Source organism: Balaenoptera borealis, assembly GCF_965194805.1.
Source record: "Balaenoptera borealis genome assembly, chromosome: 21".
Lineage (NCBI taxonomy): Eukaryota > Metazoa > Chordata > Mammalia > Artiodactyla > Balaenopteridae > Balaenoptera > Balaenoptera borealis.
Window position 1 is genome coordinate 32,974,336 of NC_138880.1, and position 21,014 is coordinate 32,995,349.

General features: G+C 38.9%; 1 protein-coding gene across 5 annotated transcripts in view; it reads left to right on the forward strand.

Annotated features, from left to right (window-relative positions):
- NEIL3 (nei like DNA glycosylase 3) overlaps positions 1 to 21,014 on the forward strand; it is a 42,878-nt gene that overhangs the window by 9,215 nt on the left and 12,649 nt on the right. For 3 of the 5 annotated variants that reach the window (XM_082374590.1, XM_082374593.1, XM_082374594.1), the window contains exons 3-6: positions 6,945 to 7,079; positions 7,390 to 7,603; positions 10,681 to 10,755; positions 12,350 to 12,516. In XM_082374590.1, the coding sequence (XP_082230716.1) occupies positions 6,945 to 7,079; positions 7,390 to 7,603; positions 10,681 to 10,755; positions 12,350 to 12,516 (591 nt within the window). Of the gene's footprint in view, positions 1 to 6,944; positions 7,080 to 7,389; positions 7,604 to 10,680; positions 10,756 to 12,349; positions 12,517 to 13,698; positions 16,344 to 21,014 lie in introns of those variants that run through there. The other 2 variants (XM_082374592.1, XM_082374591.1) reach the window with 2 other exon arrangements.

The following is a 21,014-nucleotide window of genomic DNA, read 5'->3' on the forward strand; positions in this document are numbered from 1 at the left end:
TGCTGTTTCACAGTGCTTATGGAAATTCATTGCTAACACACTGGTTGACTTAATGATAAAAATGTCAAAATGTATGTAATCACCTATCTAATTTTTGCCAAAAATACAAAAAAAGGCCTGTGGATTAATATGTCTGTCAAATCTGTCTTCTCGGAGTTTAGCCTAATCTATTGCAAACTGTAAATTTGAATCTTTTTTAATGTTTCCTTAAGATATTAAACAGTTTTCCCCTTCTTGAAAGTTCTGTTACTGGACCCCATGCTTCTAAGTGAAGATGAATAATGGTTGCAAAGAGATAATATGACTCTATGATTGTTATTTATTGCATCTCATCTATTGCATGTTTAGAGTACTTCAGACTTTACGTGATTGCTTTTCCTTTGACGTGGTCTCTTCATTGTCAGTAGCTGCTGCCCTTGGACAGCGTTGTCCCTTCGTTGTCCCTCCGTGGTTTTTCTTAGTCTGGAATTGATAGCATCAGCACACGCCTCCCGGTTCAGGCAGCAGTGATCTACCGCAGGCTACATTATTGTGGTAATAGATTGATTGATGTGATTGAAAATTCTTTGCTCCAAACAGTAGGACACAATGGGATCCATGTAAGATAGTTGAAAACATTGATATGTTATTGATTCTCTGTTGTGAGGTGCAGATTTATTTCTATAGCACGAGAGGGAGGTTTTTATCAAGTGTTCTCCACCAGACTGATAAAGGGGGGAATCATTTCTCAGTGCAGAGCTGTCAGCAAGTGTTCCATGAAGTTCTAAACAAAGGCAGTTGTTTCCTCAAACTAAGTGAACTAGTACCGCCCCTGGCGAGCACGTGTCTCAGCATATGGCTGGGGAGCAGTGCGATTCCTACTGCCGTGACCACTGTGTGACATAACAGTTCAAGGTCACTGGCAGGTTAGCTGTTTGAATATGAAGTGAACCACCTAAAATCACCTGTATGCCCTTTCACAGTTTAACATAAGTTACGAAAATGCTCTCCTAACCTGTGCTTCTTGGGAGGATGGATGGCAGTGTCAGCGAAATGGGGTCCTGTGTAAGGCTGCAGGTCTGTGAGCGTGAGATAGAAATGTAGTCTTCATTTCTGACCTCTGTTTCCTCCCCACCAGGCTGGTCTGCTCTTTAGAAAGCCGATAGCAGGAAACATGCTTAATGATCACAGTTTTCCCTCAATAGGCAGCTTCTCACAACTAAAATTGCCCATGGATTTAGTACATCTTATAGGCCGGGCCATGAATCTTCCTGGTATTCATTTGTTATGAAAGTAGAATACAGGCCTAGCCCTCTGGAAGGGAATCTGCCGTGTAAAATCCACACTTCAGAAAGATACAAATTAGACAGTGACTATTTCTGTTGCTAAAAGATGTATCAAAGTGCTCTGGAATAGTGCCAGAAAACAATAAAAATGACTTGATATACGTTTATTTTAGGAGCGCAGATCTGGTGTTAGTTGTGATTAATACCTATACTCTTTCTGAACACTTTACAGAAGCTCTTCATCTGTAACAAAAAAAAAAGAGTCATGTTTAATTTTTTGTTAAATATGTATCAAATACTCCTTAGAGCAAACTGAGAAACAATGAACAAACAAGAATAAATTTATACCTTCACAATCCCACTACCAAATAGAATCTCTATTAACCATGAGTGCGTGTATTGCCGGTACTATGTGTGCATATATTTGTAACTCTATTCACCCAGACATGCCCATCCTACAAGCTGCTATTTTCAATCAAAATGAATGCAGCTTATATCGTGAACTTATATATATGTTTTTTAAATGAATATCTTTTCTAAAACACTTTGGTGTTTCCAACTTATGGTTTATGCGACTCCAATTGTTTGCAATTACGTGCATACTCAGAGACCAGAAACTGTATCTGAAATATTTTGGAGGCTTTGCCATTTTAGTGAAGCATTATACATAATCAATTTTGTAATTTATTGGAGCTTGAGTGATATGATCCTCTAAAGAGAAATGCAAAAGATAATGTGACAGTTCTTTCTGGTTTGCTGAAAAGTCTTTAAGGAATCCATGATACGCTACTTATAAGAGGGTTTTAGAGCTTAAACATAGTTTTGTAATCTGTCACAAAACATGTTAGGAAAAGTTGGAGTGTGATAAGGACTCTAAATGAAATTTTGTACTTTAGAGTAGTGAATACCTACTGTTTGTCCAACATACCCACTTATCTTTTGGGGACAGCATTTCCTCTGGAAACTGATCATCTGGTCGCAATAACCAAAGAATTCAAGTTGAATTTCGCATAATCTTACTTAACTTTCTCTCCTACGTAGTCGATTGGGTCAACCCGAGTTCTTCTGTGAAGAACTTCTTCTCAGCAGGAGCTGAGGTGGGTTAGGCTCTCTGTGTTGGAGGAAAGCTGGGGATGTGAGGCCTTAAGACTTGTAGGTGGCCATTGGCTTGTCCAGAAAGACAAGGTGATGGAAAATACAGCCAGCCTCCATAAAGCAGAGAGAATCCCAGAGGCATTTTAGCCCCTAATTCCCTCTGTTCCTAAGATCCAGCCACATTCTTGCCTTTCCTGCAGTGTGATTCTTCAGCCTTCCTAAGACTCCATAAACTACCAAATATCCCTTAATGCCTAAACTTTTTGAGTTGGGTCTCTGTCACTTGCAATTTAAGAAAACTGACCATTAAAGTAATCTACAGGTAGAAAAATACATATTTTTAATATTTTAAATAGTAGCTTTTATTTTGTATTTCAATTACCATAATGCTTTCATGTGTAACTGGAGAAAATATGGAAATCTTTACCGCAGTCATTTACGTTCCCTTCTGCACCTGACAGCCTACAGGGTCACTAGTTCTGCCGCTTTCCTTTTCTTGCTTCTTTTCACAGTACACGTCATTTTATTGCAGTTTTTCCCATATTTTAAAGTCATATATAAGCCAATTGTAAAACCTTAAGGTAGTTCCAAAATATCTAAAGGAAAAAGTAAATACCACCCATAATTACTACTGTTAAAAAAAACACCACTCAACAGTTTTTGTAAATGTCACAGATAAAATATAAATTGTATATATACCATATATAGTTTATATTACATATGCATGAATTATAATATATTGCATGTTATGATTTTTATATAAACAGGAATTTTAATTTATATTTTTCCCTTTTACATAACATGCGTATTGCATTGGTCAATGTCAAAACGTACATTATTATTTTTAATGTGCACGAAGTGTTCTACTCTATGGCTGTATCATCATTTTTTTAGTCAGCTACCTACTGGCTACCTACCCTGCATATTCCTGTCCTAAGGGAGTCTGCACACTCAGGTCCCCCAGCCCACCCCCCGGTGGCAGACTGCTGTTGCCTGTTACTCAGTGAGAGGTTCGTGATGGGGAGACAGAGGTTCTGGTTTCTTCTAGACCAGCTTTAATTTGGGGCAGGCCCTGAGCATGTGGGCCTCAGGGTTGCAGTTTTCTCAAGGCTGCTGCCCCTCTCCTCCCTAAGGCAGCTGTGCTTCCTCCGCTGTGTAGGTGGCCTTAGGTCAGAGAGCGTTTCCTTGCTCTCTCCCATGGGACTGGTGCCTCGTTGTATCACTGTAGGAGTCTGCGGGAAAGCTGATTCCCTGCCTCATGCCTAGAGGCAGATGGCTTTTGCTTCCGCTAGTTCTTAACAGCAGTGCACTTGGCCTGGGCCTGGAGGCAGAAGGGTTTCCTTCCCTCCCCAGTGGCAGACTGCTTGCTTATCCTTGTTACCTGGCACAAGACTTCCTCTGCCTGCAGGAAGTTTCCTGTTACTCCTTCAGGGACAGGCGGCTTTTTGTTTGTACCTTTCTATTGGCTAGGGCATCTTAAAACTTTCTAAGACTTCTGCTTCACATAAGAGGCATGTTCAAGAAGCAAGGAGACAGGGTTTCATGCAGGCAGGTCCCATGTCACCAAGGGTGGTTCTTTCAGGTCCCCTGCCATGACTCACATCTTACTTGTGGGCAGCTAACTTGTGGATGCCCGTGGGAAAGAGCTTACAAGTGAGGGCACACTCTCCTTGTGTCTGGGGCTCCAGAGATTCTAAACCGTCATACTAGCCACACTATTTAAAAGTTTGTTGAAAATATTAGCTGTTTTCTTCTTATCCATTTCTACGGTAGCTGTCTCTTTCTCCCGTACTCTTCCCCAGATGGAATAATTTGTGTGTGACGTCTTTCCACAGAGGGGCTTGTCACTCTTTGGAATTTATTTCACCTGGCTGCCTGCAATGTCCTGTCTCTGGTGGGCTGGAGAAAATTTAGGATTTTGTAAATAGTGTGATTTTTCTCTCCTTGTTAGGGTAGGATCCACATTCACTTTTAGCTCCTATGTCCTAAGTAGAAGCAGAACTCCCTTTTTCCTTTTCAACGTGGTTAAGACCATACCTTTCTTTTTATAACCTCTTTCCTTGAATTCCCAGCATAAGTTTTACAATCTTCATATTCAACTATTTTACACGCTAGTATCCGTATGACACTTTTGACCACTTGATAATTTTCATAAGCAACTGCCTCATCTGCATGTGTAGTTGTCATTAGTCTGAACCTGTGACAATACTGTTGTTGATGCTATTTATGTTTGGTTAAGGATGTTCAGATTATTCTGCTAGTGATAACCAGGAAGAATGTGGCTGGTGGTTAAAATAGTGTCGGGTCTTATTTATTGATTTGTTTCAGGCAGTTATTTCTAACTAGAGGAATTTTCTTACTATCACTTCAATTTTTAGTTTGAACATAATTTTTATATTAGAATTTTGGTTGCAAGCGACAGAAGCCCAACTTAAACAAGTTTACTAATTATTTATTATAAGATATGGGTGTCTTTTGATAGCGGAAGATAATGCAGTCAGGCTTCAGGTAGAACTGGGAGCAAAGACTAAGCGCCATGAGGACTGTCTGCATTTCTTGATTCTGTTCCCCGCTGACATCTACTGTCGTCTGTGTCTCTGCAAACAGGCCTCTCGGCTTTTCTGGTGCCCGTGTCAGGACACATTACCATAGACAGCTCCCATGATCGATCTCCCAATCCTAACGAGAAACTGATCTCTCTGTGTCCCAGGTAAATTCCTCAGGAAAACGCTGATGAATCCAGCTTGATCCAGGTGTCCATTCCCGAATCAGCTGCGTGAAAGGCATGGGGTCAGAGGGAGGACAGAGACCACTCCCGGCTGGGCCGAAAGCCCCGCGTGGGCAGGCAGTCATGTTATGCGGGGTGAATGGTCTCAGGTAGCCAGTTGGAGTGTGAGTGGATGGAGCTTGAGAGGATCAAGAGATAGAAATCAGGATCTAATAAAATTCTCCTAAACTGGCTTGATAATAATGAGGAATCTTGGAAAGCAAATCTGACTCTGGGATGCAAATGTTAATAGGGGCATATGTCCAAGTTTATAAAACATCAGTATGAAAATTGTTGTAACAGTACAGGTATTTACTGTGCCTTGAAAATTTTCATGGTACTGATATGTTTTTCTTAGTTTAAGATAAAGGGTACTTAATAATAAACACAATATTTATTGGTTTATTGGGGCTCAGTTATCATAACATTTTTCTATTTCATAAAAATTCATAAAAATAAAATTTATTTATTATAAAAATAGTTATTTTTATGCACATTTCCACCTGAATAGATTTATAAGACCAAAAAAAGGCATACTTATTTGATTTGGGGTTCTTACTGGGGTTACTCCTGCATTTGAATTGGGTCTTAACCTTTGAGATTTTATATGTAGATGCAGTTTCATTATAGAAAGGGATTTAGAATCCACTTTAGGGGCCACGCAGCTGAAAAGATTTCAGGTATGATGGCTTCTGGGCATGACAGTTGTACACCTTTCACTGGCGTTGAACCTCCATAAGCTAAATTATGCAGTACTTACAGGCACACATTTTTCCTGTCAAGAACTATGGGGCATGTAAAATGCATTTATGATTGATAGTAGGGCACACAGAGTTTAAAACCCACATCTTTAAAGTTAGACTGGTTAACCTTGTACAATACTATAACATGGTGCTTTGGAATTAGAAGCACAGAGCAGTAACATTTGCTGCCAAGAGAGCCATATTTATTAACTCAACAAAGCTATAAGGAGGAGGATTTGAAAGGCAGAAAACAGTATTTCATCTTGAGAATCATTTCTGATCTTCATCATCAGAAGTCTCGTAAAACCACTTTTTTTTTTCCTCTTTTTTAAACTGGACATGCTAATCAATCCTATAAAAACTGAAAGGCTGTGAATTTTTCATCACTGCATTGTGGCTTTCAAGTTAACTGTAAATATTTATAAATCCCCTCTTCCCAATACATATAAAGGTAGAAGGAAACTAGAAGAATTGAAGACAATAGCATTTTGACTTGTTCTCTTTTCTTTTAATATGAAAGATTTTGCAAAAAATTGTTTCACTGTGTTATCCCAAAGCAGGGGGGTAGAAAAGAGTAAGTGTCTTAAACTATAGATCTCATTTTGGAATAGGTAAACATTTCCAATCTACTGTGGCTAGAAATAAGGAACATGAATGTTTGTGGCTTTGTAGAATTCATAAAAACACCGACTATAGGCAATTTAAATTTAGCCTTATCTCACCCCAAGCCTTTGAATCAGAGAAAAAGCTGAGCGACAGTAGACTGTTGAGTGAATAAAAGATACCTCATCTGACAAGAACAGAGAACCAGGGGTATGTTTTCTTGGGCTTATTGTCAGGGCCTTATTATTTCTCTAGGAACTTATTTTCTTTGTGAGTTGAAAAAATGATTGCCATATCTAGTTTTATAAGGATACAAAGCCATTAACAGAAAAATATTAGCTATCATTTTGTGCCCTTGAAGTGTCTATTGTGACTAACATTTGTTTGCTTATATTCCAAAAAGTGAAGGAACAAAAATTTCATGCATGATATACTTACTGCCGCTCAAAGATGGGTTTGCTTTTGTTCTAGGATTCATTTTGGAATGAAAGGCTCCCTCGTGATTAATCCAGTTAAGTCTAAAAATAAAAATGGACTTTCTCCTGTTTTTGAAGTACAGCTCACCAAAGATCTGATTTGTTTCTTTGACTCATCAGTAGAAATCAGGTAAAAGATTGAATTAAAAATTGCTTCAGCTGCAAAACTGCAAAGTTGACTCTGCAGTTGGGTTTGGGATGTCACATGTGAAAATAAATAAATAAACAAACATTTTAAAAGTAGTTTATAACTGATAAAACGTCATTTTAAAAGATTCTTCAAATAACATGTTTGGTTAGGGTCGTCATTGTTTGGCTATGTAACTCTTATAAGCTGGTTAACATAAAGTGTTTATGTTTTTATCAAAGATCATTTTAAATGACACTTTGTGAATTGTAACCAGGCACATGATTAATGTGTTTTCTATTCCTTTCTATAGAAACTCAGCAGAAAGCCAAGAGAGAATAAGAATGATGGAAGAATTAGATGTATGTTCACCTAACTTTAGTTTCTCAAGAGCAGAAAGTGAAGTGAAAAAGCAGAGAGGACGGATGCTATGTGACGTGTTAATGGATCAGAAAGTGTTGCCCGGGGTGGGAAACATCATCAAAAATGAAGCTCTCTTTGACAGTGGTCTTCATCCCGCTGTTAAAGTAGGTTTTAAGTAGTTTTTAAATGATTTCTGTATTTTTAAATACTGTGAAGGGACCAACGTGGAACACTTAAATCGGCATGACAGTAACACATTCTCCCCAGACAGACTTCCGGGGTCTTCGCTCACGTCAGCTTCTCCGTGAGGCCAACCCTGGCCTCTCTTTTTAAAATTGCTGTGTGCATCCCTGCCACCCACTTCTTCCTCCCAGGCTTCCATAACTTGCTTTCTTTTTATTTTTCTCCACACCACTGATCACCTTCAGATGTAGCCTGATCCTTACCTGTTATATATATTGTTTAGGATCTGACTTAGGAGGAAGGTGTCTGTTTGGCTCGTTGATGTATCCAAGTATCTAGAATACAGTGTCTGGCATTTGGAAGGCATTAAAGAAATATTTGTTGAATGTATGAATGAGCTAAGCTCACAACTTTCTTTTACTGTCTGGCATATTAAATTCACACTCTACACACACTCATATATTCCTGTTTGTACCTATTCATGACATTAGAAGATGCTGTTTTGGTGGACTGGTAAGAATGGAAGTCAGGTAGCAGAGAATAAGGAATAAGTGATTGGTGAGGAAATGGAAACAAAACTTAGAGTAATTGTTAAAATAGCTTAGATTGGAGCAAAGGGAAAATATTAGACTGCTGGATGGAGAAGTTGGGACAAGAACTGGATTTTTAGGGGTTTTTTTTCTTGTTCTTCAACTGGAGTGACATGAACTTATTTATATGTTGGGGAAAAAAACACAAACTGGTCGAGAGGGAGAGGTTAAAATTGAAAAAAAAAAAAAGGGACGGTGATTAATAGGACCAAGTTGTAAGAAGGTCAGAGCAGTTAGAACTCAAACCCAGGTAGAAGGATACATATATTTTAGTTTCCAGGGAAGAAAGCTACATTAGGGCTTTTATCCAGACCCAAATAGTCTCTATTAACTAAACCATCTTTTACGTGATTCCAAAGGTACCTATTTATTTTGTGTAACTGCTTCCCAGAGAGTTTTTATAAAATTCAAATCAGTAGGAAATAAGTTTTTGAAGAAACCAGTTAATAATTGTTGTAGATTTGGTTCTGTTTTTTGACGCTTGGAGCAAGCTAGTCAAATTTCTGTAATATGGGAATAATGAAACAGAATTTTAACACGAATGAGCTTATGAGCTTTTTAAAATCATCTAGAACTCTATGGAAAATGTTTTTGAAAAAAGTACCCAGAGTGTTGTTGACCAGAACACTGTTATTATCTTTGATAAACTGACAATTTACTTTTTTTAAAAAATTAATTAATTAATTTATTTATTTATGGCTGTGTTGGGTCTTCGTTTCTGTGCGAGGGCTTTCTCTAGTTGCGGCGAGCGGGGGCCACTCTTCATCGCGGTGCGCTGCCTCTCACTATTGCGGCCTCTCTTGTTGCAGAGCACAGGCTCCAGACGCGCAGGATCAGTAGTTGTGGCTCACGGGCCCAGTTGCTCTGCGGCATGTGGGATCTTCCCAGACCAGGGCTCGAACCCGTGTCCCCTGCATTGGCAGGCGGATTCTCAACCACTGCACCACCAGGGAAGCCCAACAATTTACTTTTTATCAGTACGTCCAGTCGGCCGTTCATCTAGTAAAGATCGTTTGGCCGTAATGCGTGAGGGGGTTAAAAATTAATATTTCTGAAGCTTAGCTAGTAGCCCCCTAAAAGCACATGGGCAATGATTGAAAAAGTATAGTCTAGCCTTTTAAGATGTGACTGAACGTAGTACATAAGATGTGGTAAGAAATAAATGAATTTGAGAAGTACATATGTTTTAAACTTTAAATAAATGAAAAAATAGATAATACTTTTAGAAGGATTATGTTGATTAGATGGTTTTAGATTTTATAGGCACTGATAAATTTGTTTCTGTTGTATAAAGATATACATATGTATTCATATACACACAACAAAAGTGAGTCTTTAGAATTTCTTCTGGAATTACTATTGAAACTACATGTGCCAAATGATAATGAATTCTGCAAAGGGTGACCCTGAGGTTTATGCTAGGCTGTGTCACAAAAAAATTCTTCAGTAAGGTTTGTTTCTGAGTTCTTCCATGTGTTAACAAGTACTTTAATATTAAAGCATGTCTATAAATTCATATCTTTTTAAAGCTTGATAGTGACCTTGGTGATCATCTGCTCCTGTACCTGTTTGTCCCTTCTTTCTGGTCTTTTTTTTTTCCTTTCCTTTTTCTCCTGCAAGACTTTTCAAGGTGGCTGATAGGCAATGCTGGGACTTTGAAGATGTCCAGTACAGAATAGATATTCAAGAAATATTTGAATTTAGAATTAAAGTTTATGACTGGTATTTTTCCTTTTTTGAATTTTTCTAAAATTGAGATATAGTTAATTTGCAATGTTGTGTTAGTTTCAACTGTACAGCAGAGTGATTCAGTTATACACATATATGTATTCTTTTTCAGAATCTTTTCCATTATAGGTTATTAAAAGATACTGAGGGGACTTCTGTGGCGGTCCAGTGGTTAAGACTTTGCCTTCCAATGCAGGGGGTGCGGGTTCGATCCCTGGTTGGGGAGCTAAGATCCCACATGCCTCGTGGCCAGAAAACCAAAACATCAAACAGAAGCAATATTGTAAAAAATTCAATGAAGACTATAAAAATGGTCCACATCAAAAAAAAATAAATCTTAAAAAAAAAGAGATACTGAGTATAGTTCCCCATGCTATACAGTAGGTCCTTGTTGTTTATCTATTTTCTATATAGTCGTGTGTATCCATTAATCCCAAAGTACTAATTTATCTCCCACCCCACCCCTGGCTCACCCCTTTGGTAACCATAAGTTTGTTTTCTGTGTCTGTGGGTCTAGTTCTGTTTTGTAAATAAGTTCGAGAATGGTATTTTTTATCTGTAGTACCATCACTTAAAAATATGCACTGTTAATAACACTGAATAGATACATGAGTTTTAGAAGAGATGCATACATTTCAAATCTATTTCAAGTTCTCTTAGGTAGAACTGGCAAGTGGTATTGTTTTTCTACAATAATGAACAAATTACAAAACTCTCCTGAGTTGTTTTTCTATTTTAAGGTTTGTCAGTTAACACATGACCAGATACATCACCTTGTGAAAATGATACGTGATTTCAGCCTTCTTTTTTACAGGGTAAGAGCAAAAATTTTTCAACTATATAAAATGTCAGTTATTTCCCTTTGATTGCACCAGCAATGTCAAGGCTGTGTGTAGCCATCTAGTGGTAAGAGCATAGAGGTGCAATAGGGGAGAGTGACATGTTATGGGCATAATTAACACCTTGAAATTTTAGGTCACAGGTCGGTCCAAACTTGTCTAACTCTAATTATATTAAATTATGTTTACACTAAGTTGGGGGACAGCTATGTTAGCATTTTACTTACTTAGACTCTTGTTCTAATTTTGGATATATAAAAGTAACATATAGGTAGCCTAGAGAGAGATTCAATACTTTGGGATAAATATAGACTTCAGTTCAATCAGATTTTGCCACTTACCATCAGTGTGGTTAATATTATTTAGGTAACTTAATTTAGATTTAGTTTCTTTATCTGTAAAATGGGATAATAATACTTCTCTATCTACCACAGAGACTGTTTTGAGAATAAGTCCTCACTAAACTGTAAATTTTGAATGTTGTATATATATATACACACATATATATGCATATATAGAGTTAAGTAAACACATTTTGTCTTTAAACGAAGTATCATAAATTTGTCTTTTTCTCTACAGTCCATTTCCTGTATTCAAAATGTTTGTTTTTACTACTGTTAGAAAGTCAGGTATTGTAGGCTTCTTCATTAATTGGCCTAAAGTGTTAATGAGCCTCTTGCTTTACATACCTGTCCTGAGTATCGATGGCTATTTTAATATTACATATGCTCACTTATTCTTCTAGGGAAAGATGATTACAGATACCTACCCATTTTCTGCTCAGATTAAGATGGGTATTTCAATACTTTGCTTAAATTAATATGAGTTGTTCCTGTAATTTTCAGCTTGTAATATGATCCACCATATTTCTGGGCTTTTATATTTTCACACTGCTGATGTAAATCCCTAACGCTCTCTTTGTAGGAGCTTTAACTGTATGTGAGTAGAATAAAACTGTGACAGAGAATATCAGTGTCTTTTGAAATAGAACTTATGCCAAAACAGAACATGTTCGCTGCTAAGATGGCATTTAAATTTTTCTTTTTCAGTGAATCTGTAAGATTAAAAACAAAAAACTGTCCCTTTTCAGGTCAACAAAAAAGATGATCTTGTTAAGTGTTTCTCCCTAGGAGTAAATTTTTTGACTGTTGAAACAAAGTGAGCAGCTTCAGTGTTCTAAAAGTAATCAGATTTAAAGCTAATCTAGTCTTTTTCATATAACCACATAATTATGTTTAATTATAAAAACCTTAAAAGCATGAAAGACATTTTAAATTATAGAACTTTTATATCCCATTTAGATAGGAGGGTAAAGCCATGCAAAGAACAATTTTAAATACTAATAAGTTATAAAATAATGACTTAATTATTTCACACAAATCTTATTTGACAAATATTGCTGAATCTTGTCAATACCTTTTTCTCAGATGAAAGAAAAGATTATGAGGACATATGTATAAACATATGTATATTTTTAACAAATTATTTTTAGAAATGACTTTTAAGAATGTATCTTTCAATACTATTTTGTAGATAACATTGTAATGTTTGTTTGTTTGTTTGTTTTTAGTGCCACAAAGCAGGATCTGCTGTCTCTAACCACTATAAGGTTTATAAGCGTCCTAATTGTGGTCACTGCTGCTGCAAAATAACTGTGTGTCGCTTAGGGGAGAATAAGAGAATGACATATTTCTGTCCTCACTGTCAGAAGGAAAATCCTCAACATGCTGACATATGGTGAGAAGTCTAATTTAAAGTGTACTGTTTGCCCTAATTCTCTAACAAAAATGCTATTAATAAGAGAACATAGTTGAATAGCTATCAGGCTATTAAGAACAGAACATAACTCACAAGTATTTGAACCCTTGGAAGGAAATAGTAAATAATATCATCCAAAAACCAGAATGAGCTGAAGATGATTTATGAGCCTCTTCTGAATTCAGTAGAAAATCTCTAACTTTGATGTTAATATCCAGGCTTTGACTTTCATCTCATTTGTAAAGTGATTACCAGGAGATGTAGTTTTGTCAGTAATTGGAAAAATGCAAGTATTTTCAAAAGTTCTTGCTTTTGAAATAATATTATAAAACATTAGCAAGCTCTCTTTACAAAATTGCAGTCTTCTTGGTGAAACAGCTGACTACTTACTAAGCACTTGTGTGGTGATTCAGCCAGTGGCTGAGTAAGGCTGTTCCCATTCTGCATTCCAGAGCTGGGGAAGTAACCACAGGATGGGCTCAGGGCCCTACTGGACCCGCTGTGGGATGAACTTGAACTAAAACCCCATTGATCACCTGACCTCCACAAGCCCCTGCTCTGACTGGCGGAGCACAGTGGCACTCCTGGGTCTCCTGGAATTAGTGTCAGTGCAGAACCAGTGTCCAGTAGGCCTCAATGCTTTGACACTTTCCTTTTCCGCAGTGTACACTTACCCCGGTAAGAGGCCATAGGTCCCTTTGGGGATGGCTGGCTGAAATATTAACAATATAAAGGAGCTGAACTATATGTGATTACAAGCCAAAATAACCAGTACAGACATGAAGCACATAAAGTGCTACAAAAGTTTGGGGGATGTTAGAAGTTTATAGGTATACAAAAGGTTTGGAAAATCTCATAGAAAAAGTGTAATTTGAAGTTTATTTTAAAGAGATAGGGGGACGGGGTCAAGATGGCGTACTACGAGGATGCGGAATTTGCGGCTCTGCACAACTAGGGCACCTACCAGGCACCGGTGGGAGACCACAGACACCTAAGGGGATGGGAGGAACCTCCAGTGACTGGTTGTTTCAATTATACTTTTATTTCTCTTAATGTATTTTTTATCATTCTAATTTTAGTTTGTTTTTTATTCTTTGATACTGTACTGCTCCTTTTTTTCCTTCTTTCTTTCTTTCTTTTTTTTTTAACCACACTACGAAGCTTGCAAGATGTTGGTTCTCAGGACAGAGGTCGGGACCAAGCTCCTGTGGTGGAAGCTCCGAGTCCAAACCACTGGACTAACAGAGAACCTCAGACCCCAGGGAATATTAATCAGAGTAAGGCCTCCCGGAGGTCCTCATCTCAGCACCAAGACCTGGATCTATCCAACTGCCTGCAAACTCCAGTGCTGGACGTCTCAGGCCAAACAACCAGTAAGACAGGACTACAGCACCACCTATCAAAAAGAGGAAACAAACAAAAAAAAAAGATGAAACCACGGAAAAATATGTTACAGGTGAAGGAGCAAGGTAAAAACCTACAAGACCAAATAAATGAAGATGAAATAGGCAACCTAACTGAAAAAGAGTTCAGAGTATTGATAGTAAAGATGATCCGAAATCTGGGAGACAGAATAGATAAAATGCAAGAAACACTTACCAAGGATCTAGAAGAACTAAAGAGCAAACAAACAGAGATGAACAACACAATTACTGAAATTAAAAATATTCTAGAAGGAACCAGTAGCAGAATAACTGAGGCAGAAGAACAGATAAGTGAGCTGGAAGATAAAACGGTGGAAATAACTGCCAGAGAGCAGAAAAGAAAAAAACAAAGAAAAGAATTGAGGGCAGTCTCAAGAGACCTCTGGGACAACATTAAACGAACCAACATTCGAATTATAGTGGTCCCAGAAGAATAAGAGAAAAAAAGGGGGGGTTGAGAAAATATTTGAAGAGATTATAGTCGAAAACTTCCCTAACATGGGAAAGGAAATAGTCAATCAAGTCCAGGAAACACAGAGAGTACCATACAGGATAAACCCAAAGAGAAACACACCGAGACACATATTAATGAAACTATCAAAAATTAAATACGAAGAAAAAAATATTGAAAGCAGCAAGGGAAAAGCAGCAAATAACATACAAACTATTAGAGCTAATCAATGAATTTGGTAGAGTAGCGGGATACAAAATTAATGCACAGAAATCTCTTGCATTCCTATACACTAATGATGAAAAATCTGAAAGAGAAATTAAGGAAACACTCCCATTTACCACTGCAACAGAAAGAATAAAATACCTAGGAATAAACCTACGTAAGGAGACAAAAGACCTGTATGCAGATATCTACAAGACACTGATGAAAGTAATTAAAGATGATACAAACAGATGGAGAGATATACCATGTTCTTGGATTGGAAGAATCAGCACTGTGAAAATGACTCTACTACCCAAAGCAATCTACAGATTCAATGCAATCCCTATCAAATTACCAATGGCATTTTTCACAGAACTAGAACAAAAAATTTCACAATTTGCATGGAAACACAAAAGACCCCGAATAGCCAAAGCAATCTTGAGAATGAAAAATGGAGCTGGAGGAATCAGGCTCCCGGACTTCAGACTATACTACACAGCTACAGTAATCAAGACAGTATGGTAGTGACAGAAAAACAGAAATACAGATCAATGGAACAGGACAGAAAGCCCAGAGATAAACCCATGCACATATGGTCACCTTATCTTTGATAAAGGAGGCAAGAGTATACAAAGGAGAAAAGAAAGCCTCTTCAACAAGTGGTGCTGGGAAAACTGGACAGCTACATGTAAAAGAATTAAATTAGAACACCTCCTAACACCATACACAAAAATAAACTCAAAATGGATTAAAGACCTAAATGTAAGGCCAGACCCTATAAAATTCTCAGAGGAAAACATAGGCAGAACACTCTATGACATACATCACAGCAAGATCCTTTTTGACCCACCTCCTAGAGAAATGGAAATAAAAACAAAAATAAACAAATGGGACCTAATGAAACTTAAAAGCTTTCGCACAGCAAAGGAAACCATAAACAAGACGAAAAGACAACCCTCAGAATGGGAGAAAATATGTGCAAACGAAGCAACTGAGAAAGGATTAATCTCCAAAATTTACAAGCAGCTCATGCAGCTCAATATCAAAAAACAAACAACCCAATCCAAAATGGGCAGAAGACCTAAATAGACATTTCTCCAAAGAAGATATACAGATTGCCAACAAACACATGAAAGGATGCTCAACATCACTGATCATTAGAGAAATGCAAATCAAAACTACAATGAGGTATCACCTCACACCAGTCAGAATGGCCATCATCAAAAAATCTACAAACCATAAATTCTGGAGAGGGTGTGGAGAAAAGGGAACCCTCTTGCACTGTTGGTGGGAATGTAAATTGATACAGCCACTATGGAGGACAGTATGGAGGTTCCTTAACTAAAAATAGAACTACCGTATGTCCCAGCAATCCCGCTACTGGGCATATACCCTGAGAAAATCATAATCAAAAAGAGTCATGTGCCACAATGTTCATTTCAGCTCTATTTACACTAGCCAGGATATGGAAGTAACCTAAGTGTCCACTGACAGATGAATGGATAAAGAAGATATGGCACGTATATACAATGGAATAGTACTTGACCATAAAAAGAAACAAAATTGAGTTATTTGTAGTGAGGTGGATGGACCTAGAGTCTGCCATACAGGGTGAAGTAAGTCAGAAAGAGAAAAACAGATACTGTATGCTAACACATATATATGGAATCTTAAAAAAAAAAAAAAAAGCATGGTTCTGATGAACTTAGGGGCAGGACAGGAATAAAGATGCAGACGTAGAGAATGGACTTGACACGGGGACGGGGAAGGGTAAGCTGGGATGAAGTGAGAGAGTAACATTGACATATACACAGTACCAAATGTAAAATGGATGGCTAGTGGGAAGCAGCCACATAGCACAGGGAGATCAGCTCGGTGCTTTGTGACCACCTAGAGGGGTGGGATAGGGAGGGTGGGAGGGAGATGCAAGAGGGAGGGGATATGGGGATATATGTATGTGTATAGCTGATTCACTTTGTTATACAGCAGAAACTAACAAGTTTGTAAAGCAATTATACTCCAATAAAGATGTTTAAAAAAAAAAGAATTTTGGCTAAATAAATGAGCAAACAGACATTATTTACTTGGAAAGAAGGAGCATTGCCACAAACCTTGAATCATTGATGATAACAGTGGCGGAGCCAAACGAAGTCTCCAAGTTTGTTAAATAGCAAAAGCTAGTTTTGCAGGTAGGATGGGATCAACTAGAAGGAATCAGTAGTAGTTCTGGAGATGGCTAATGTCTTACCTGAATCAGTAGATTAAGGACTTTTTAATTGATTATAGCATAATTAGGATGGGAAATGAAGAAACAGATGTGAAACTTGTGTAATGGGCGAGAGATGGTTTCCAGTCCTGAGGTCAAGACACTGGAAATGGAGGAAAAAATAGGTACTTTAAGAAAATTTTAATGCCAGCAAGTATTGTGAGAGGTTTGCTATGGAGGATAAAGCAAAAAGTTCCAGGCCCAAAAACAGAAATTTTCACTTTATAGACGTGGGAAAGATGGGTAGAATGGAAGAGATAAATTAAGTTTTGGATGTGTGGACTAGATAGTCCACATAGGGTGGGAAGGGGGTGGGAGATGATGGCTTGAGTGTTACTACCTGTGTTCTTAGTTGAAGTATTAAAGCAGGATCAGTTCACTGAAAAAGTATATAGAAAAGAACAAAGGAGGAGGGAGTTGCCATCTTGTCTGTGGAGAGCTCAGGGCCCTGGGATGGAGATGATGTGGTCCAGATCCCCATTATGTCTTCATAAATATATTTGCAGCTATCTTTTTTTTTTTCTCCTTGTTCCTGTGTTTCATTTTCTTCATCACCTTTCGTTATCGATTACTTTTCTCTAAGCCACACCATATCCCCTTTTTCTAAGCTTCCTCATCCCATTTTACTATCATAGAGATCTGAAATATGTTTAAATAATATGTTATATTACACAGATTTGTGGGATTCTTATTTTTAATGTTATAGGTGTACATTTATTTGATCAAAAGTGTATAACACTGGATCTGGAAGATAGAGTACATTCAATATATATTTGTCTACTGAATAAGTGATTAATGTTCCATATGTATTTGTTTCCTGTGAATTGATAACTTTTGAATTTTTAAAAAATTCTTCCAGATTATCAAGTAAACATGTTATTTATCATATAAATAAGATCATTGTCAATTCCAAAGGTTTTTTGAAACTAGGATTCAAAACCTCAAGGGTTCCCTGAAAGAGACTTGGGAGTTACTATGAGTTAGGGAGGCCGTGCTGTACTGGAAATGTCCTGGGCCCTGCATTCCCTCCTCCCTCCTGACCTAGTTCTGTTCTCTATATTGGCATCCTGCTCAAGACACATTGCAAAATAAGTGTATACAAAATAAAACATTTGAAAACCAGTAATATTTGCCCCACTCCTAGAGATTTCTGTAATTAAGTATATTCAGTTCATTTTCTGGATGAGCATTTGAGCACTTTTTATATTGACTAAATTTTTTCACTTTAAAGTCATTTCAAATTAAATTGAAATATGAGAAGCCCAGTAGTAATGATCTAAATTCTTGTGTTCCTTCAGTCACTAAAAGTTTACTTCACCCCTTCCCGAAGTCCTCCCCAGATTTTCCAGTTTTCATTGATCACACCACACTTTGAATACCTATATACCAGTTATTGTTGGCTCTCCTTTATATACTAGCATAATTTACATGTGTGAGTATTGTTTCCTTAAGGGGAAACTGCATTTTTCTTTGTTTTTTACTAGAGTCTTTATAATTTTCTGTTTCACTTTTTCATTTCTGTACTATTTACTTTCTTTCTTAGGGTCTACTATATGCCAGGTACTGGGAAAACAAAGAGAAAACAATACAGTCACTCGAAGTGCTCAGGGTCTAATGTGGGGAGTAAATAGATCACTAGAACCCCTTGATGGAAATGCTGCAAAAGGGCACATTTGTGCTAATGGCAATGGAGCTGTAGTATGGATGAGGAAACCCTGAAATCCACCTGGGAAGAACAAAGAAACCTCTCTGGGGAGGTGAAGTTTGAGCTTAGCGTGGGAAGAAATAGGAACTCATCAAAGACAAGAGGCAGGAAGGGGATTTCCTGGAAGAGAACACAGCCCCTGACAAGGTGCCCGGGGAAACGCCCTGTGCATTCGGGGAGCTGCCGGAGAGGGGGATGTTTTGCTCCTGTACGAAGACGTATTTACGTCCCTAGAAACCGTCTAGTTTGGAAACGTGTTGAGGGTTGGTTGCCAGTTAATGAGAATTTAGTGTTGTCTGCAAACCAGTCCTTAAGGCCGACCTGACCTGGCAGAGAGTTTTCAGGGGGATGGAGCAATTACAGGGCATTTGGGAGACGTGAAGAAAATCTGTGATGGGTTAATCTTGACAGGATAGCCCTGTTTGGGGAAGAGAGTTTGATTACATAGTTGTCATGTTTAAAACCATAATTTACAAAGGATTCTTCTGACTACAGCGAAAGATACCCAGTGCAAATTATCTCAAATTAAAATGGGGATTTATGGGTCATGGAACCAAAATCAATATTGGGGTGATTTCATAGCATCAATGGAAAAACTATGAAAACCCACGTCTCAGGGACTGGAACGCCTGAAGGTGACCTTGCCTGGGCTGTCCACAGATGGAACAAGTGGAAAGGATACAGGCAGGTCTAAGCTGCTTCCCGCTTAACCCTCTCATTTCAAGTCTCATGGTAGCAGATTCTCTCTGGTTTCAGCAGGAGAAACACATTCTGGGGGGCTTCTAGGAAGTACTGTGGCTCCCCGACCAAGGGATCGGAGTAGACTGTGGCAATTGATTCAGTTGAAGTAGAATTTGGACAGATTGCTGGGCTTTACCCCCAGAGTGTGCGATTCACCGGTCTGGGGAGAGGCCTGAGCTGTATGACTAACGAGTTCCCACGTGGTGCTGGCGCTGTGAGCCCAGGGACCTTTCTCTGAGAGCCACCAGCCTTTGGGTCTCCCTCAGCTGTCTCTGACTCGCGCCTCTACCGGGCTGTTCGTGGGTCGGTGGCGGGTGGCGCCTGTGCCGAGTGGGCTTGCAGCCCAGGTCATAACGTCCCCTAAGTGAGGAATGGAGCAGCACCTCTCGTCCTGGAAGTTTAAGACGATCCACCTGCTCCCTGACGTCACCAGGGCCCACTGCCCCTGGGCACTGAGCAGGTGTGCGCTGGTGCTGGCAGCACGAGGGCCTTGCCCGGAAGAACCCCAGCACTGGCACCAGCGGCAGTGTCCTCAACGTCCGTGCAGCCGGAGGGGCTGCTCCCGCTCTGCTCGCTCCCTCTCGGATCCGCAGAGGACAGCGCAGCAAGCCGTGGCGGCTTCGTGAGCTTCTAGCAGATCTGCCCCTGCGGCAGAGCCTGCAGGATTGGCTGGTGGACCAGGTGTGAGGGTAGGAAGTGTTAGGGGCGGTTCACAGGCTTCTGGCCTGGTCAACTGAGCGATGGCGATGCCATTTACTGAGATGGGACAAAGTAGCGGAGTCGCGGATGGGGGCAGGGGGTCCTGACTTATTTGTACCAGTTTCCCATGGCTGCCATAACACATTACCACTAACCTGATAGCTTAAAGCAACAGAACTTTATTCTCTCACGGTTCTGGATGCCAGAAGCTCAGCATCCGTTTCATTGGGCCAAAGTCAAGGTGTGGGCAGGTCTGTGCTCCCCCGGAGGCTCTAGGGGAGAATCCATTTCTTGCCTCTTCAAGCTTCCGGTGGCTGCCAGTGTTCTTCATTTGTGGCTACACGACTCCTCACATCTCTGCGTGTGCGGTCACATTGCCTTCTCCCCTTCTGTGTGTATCATATCTCCCTCTGCCTCTCTCTCATAAGGACACTTGTGTTTGGATTAAGAGATCACCCTGATAATCCAGAATCATCTCCCCATGTCAAGATCCTTAATGACATCTGCAAAGATCCTCTTTATAAAGTAACATTTACAGGTTCCTGGTTTTGTGACCTGCTATCTTTAGGAGGCCATCATTCAGCCTACTACAGACAGGTTAAGGTTGAAATTCCTGTTAAACGTCCAACTGGAGATTGGAAAGAATTTATTAGTAGGCGATTAAGAAATGGAGCAGTAAGGAGAGAATGCTTCCAAAGCTTCTTTATGTAACAACAAATATCCCCTCATGGTTAATGAAATTTATAGGATAGAAGATGAAAGTGGTTAAAAGTTGGAGCACATTGAAAATCTGAAGGTTATTTAAATGGTGTTTACTTAATTATGAGTCAATGTATGATGCGGCCTCTCAGAGTAAGTTATTAGAGGGCAGGGATTAGGTCAAGTAAATTCTATAGAAGGTCTGCTGTTCCATAGGAATAAGAAAGATTTTTTAAAATTTATTTTATCTAAGTATAGTTGATTTACAGGGATAAGAAATATTGAATG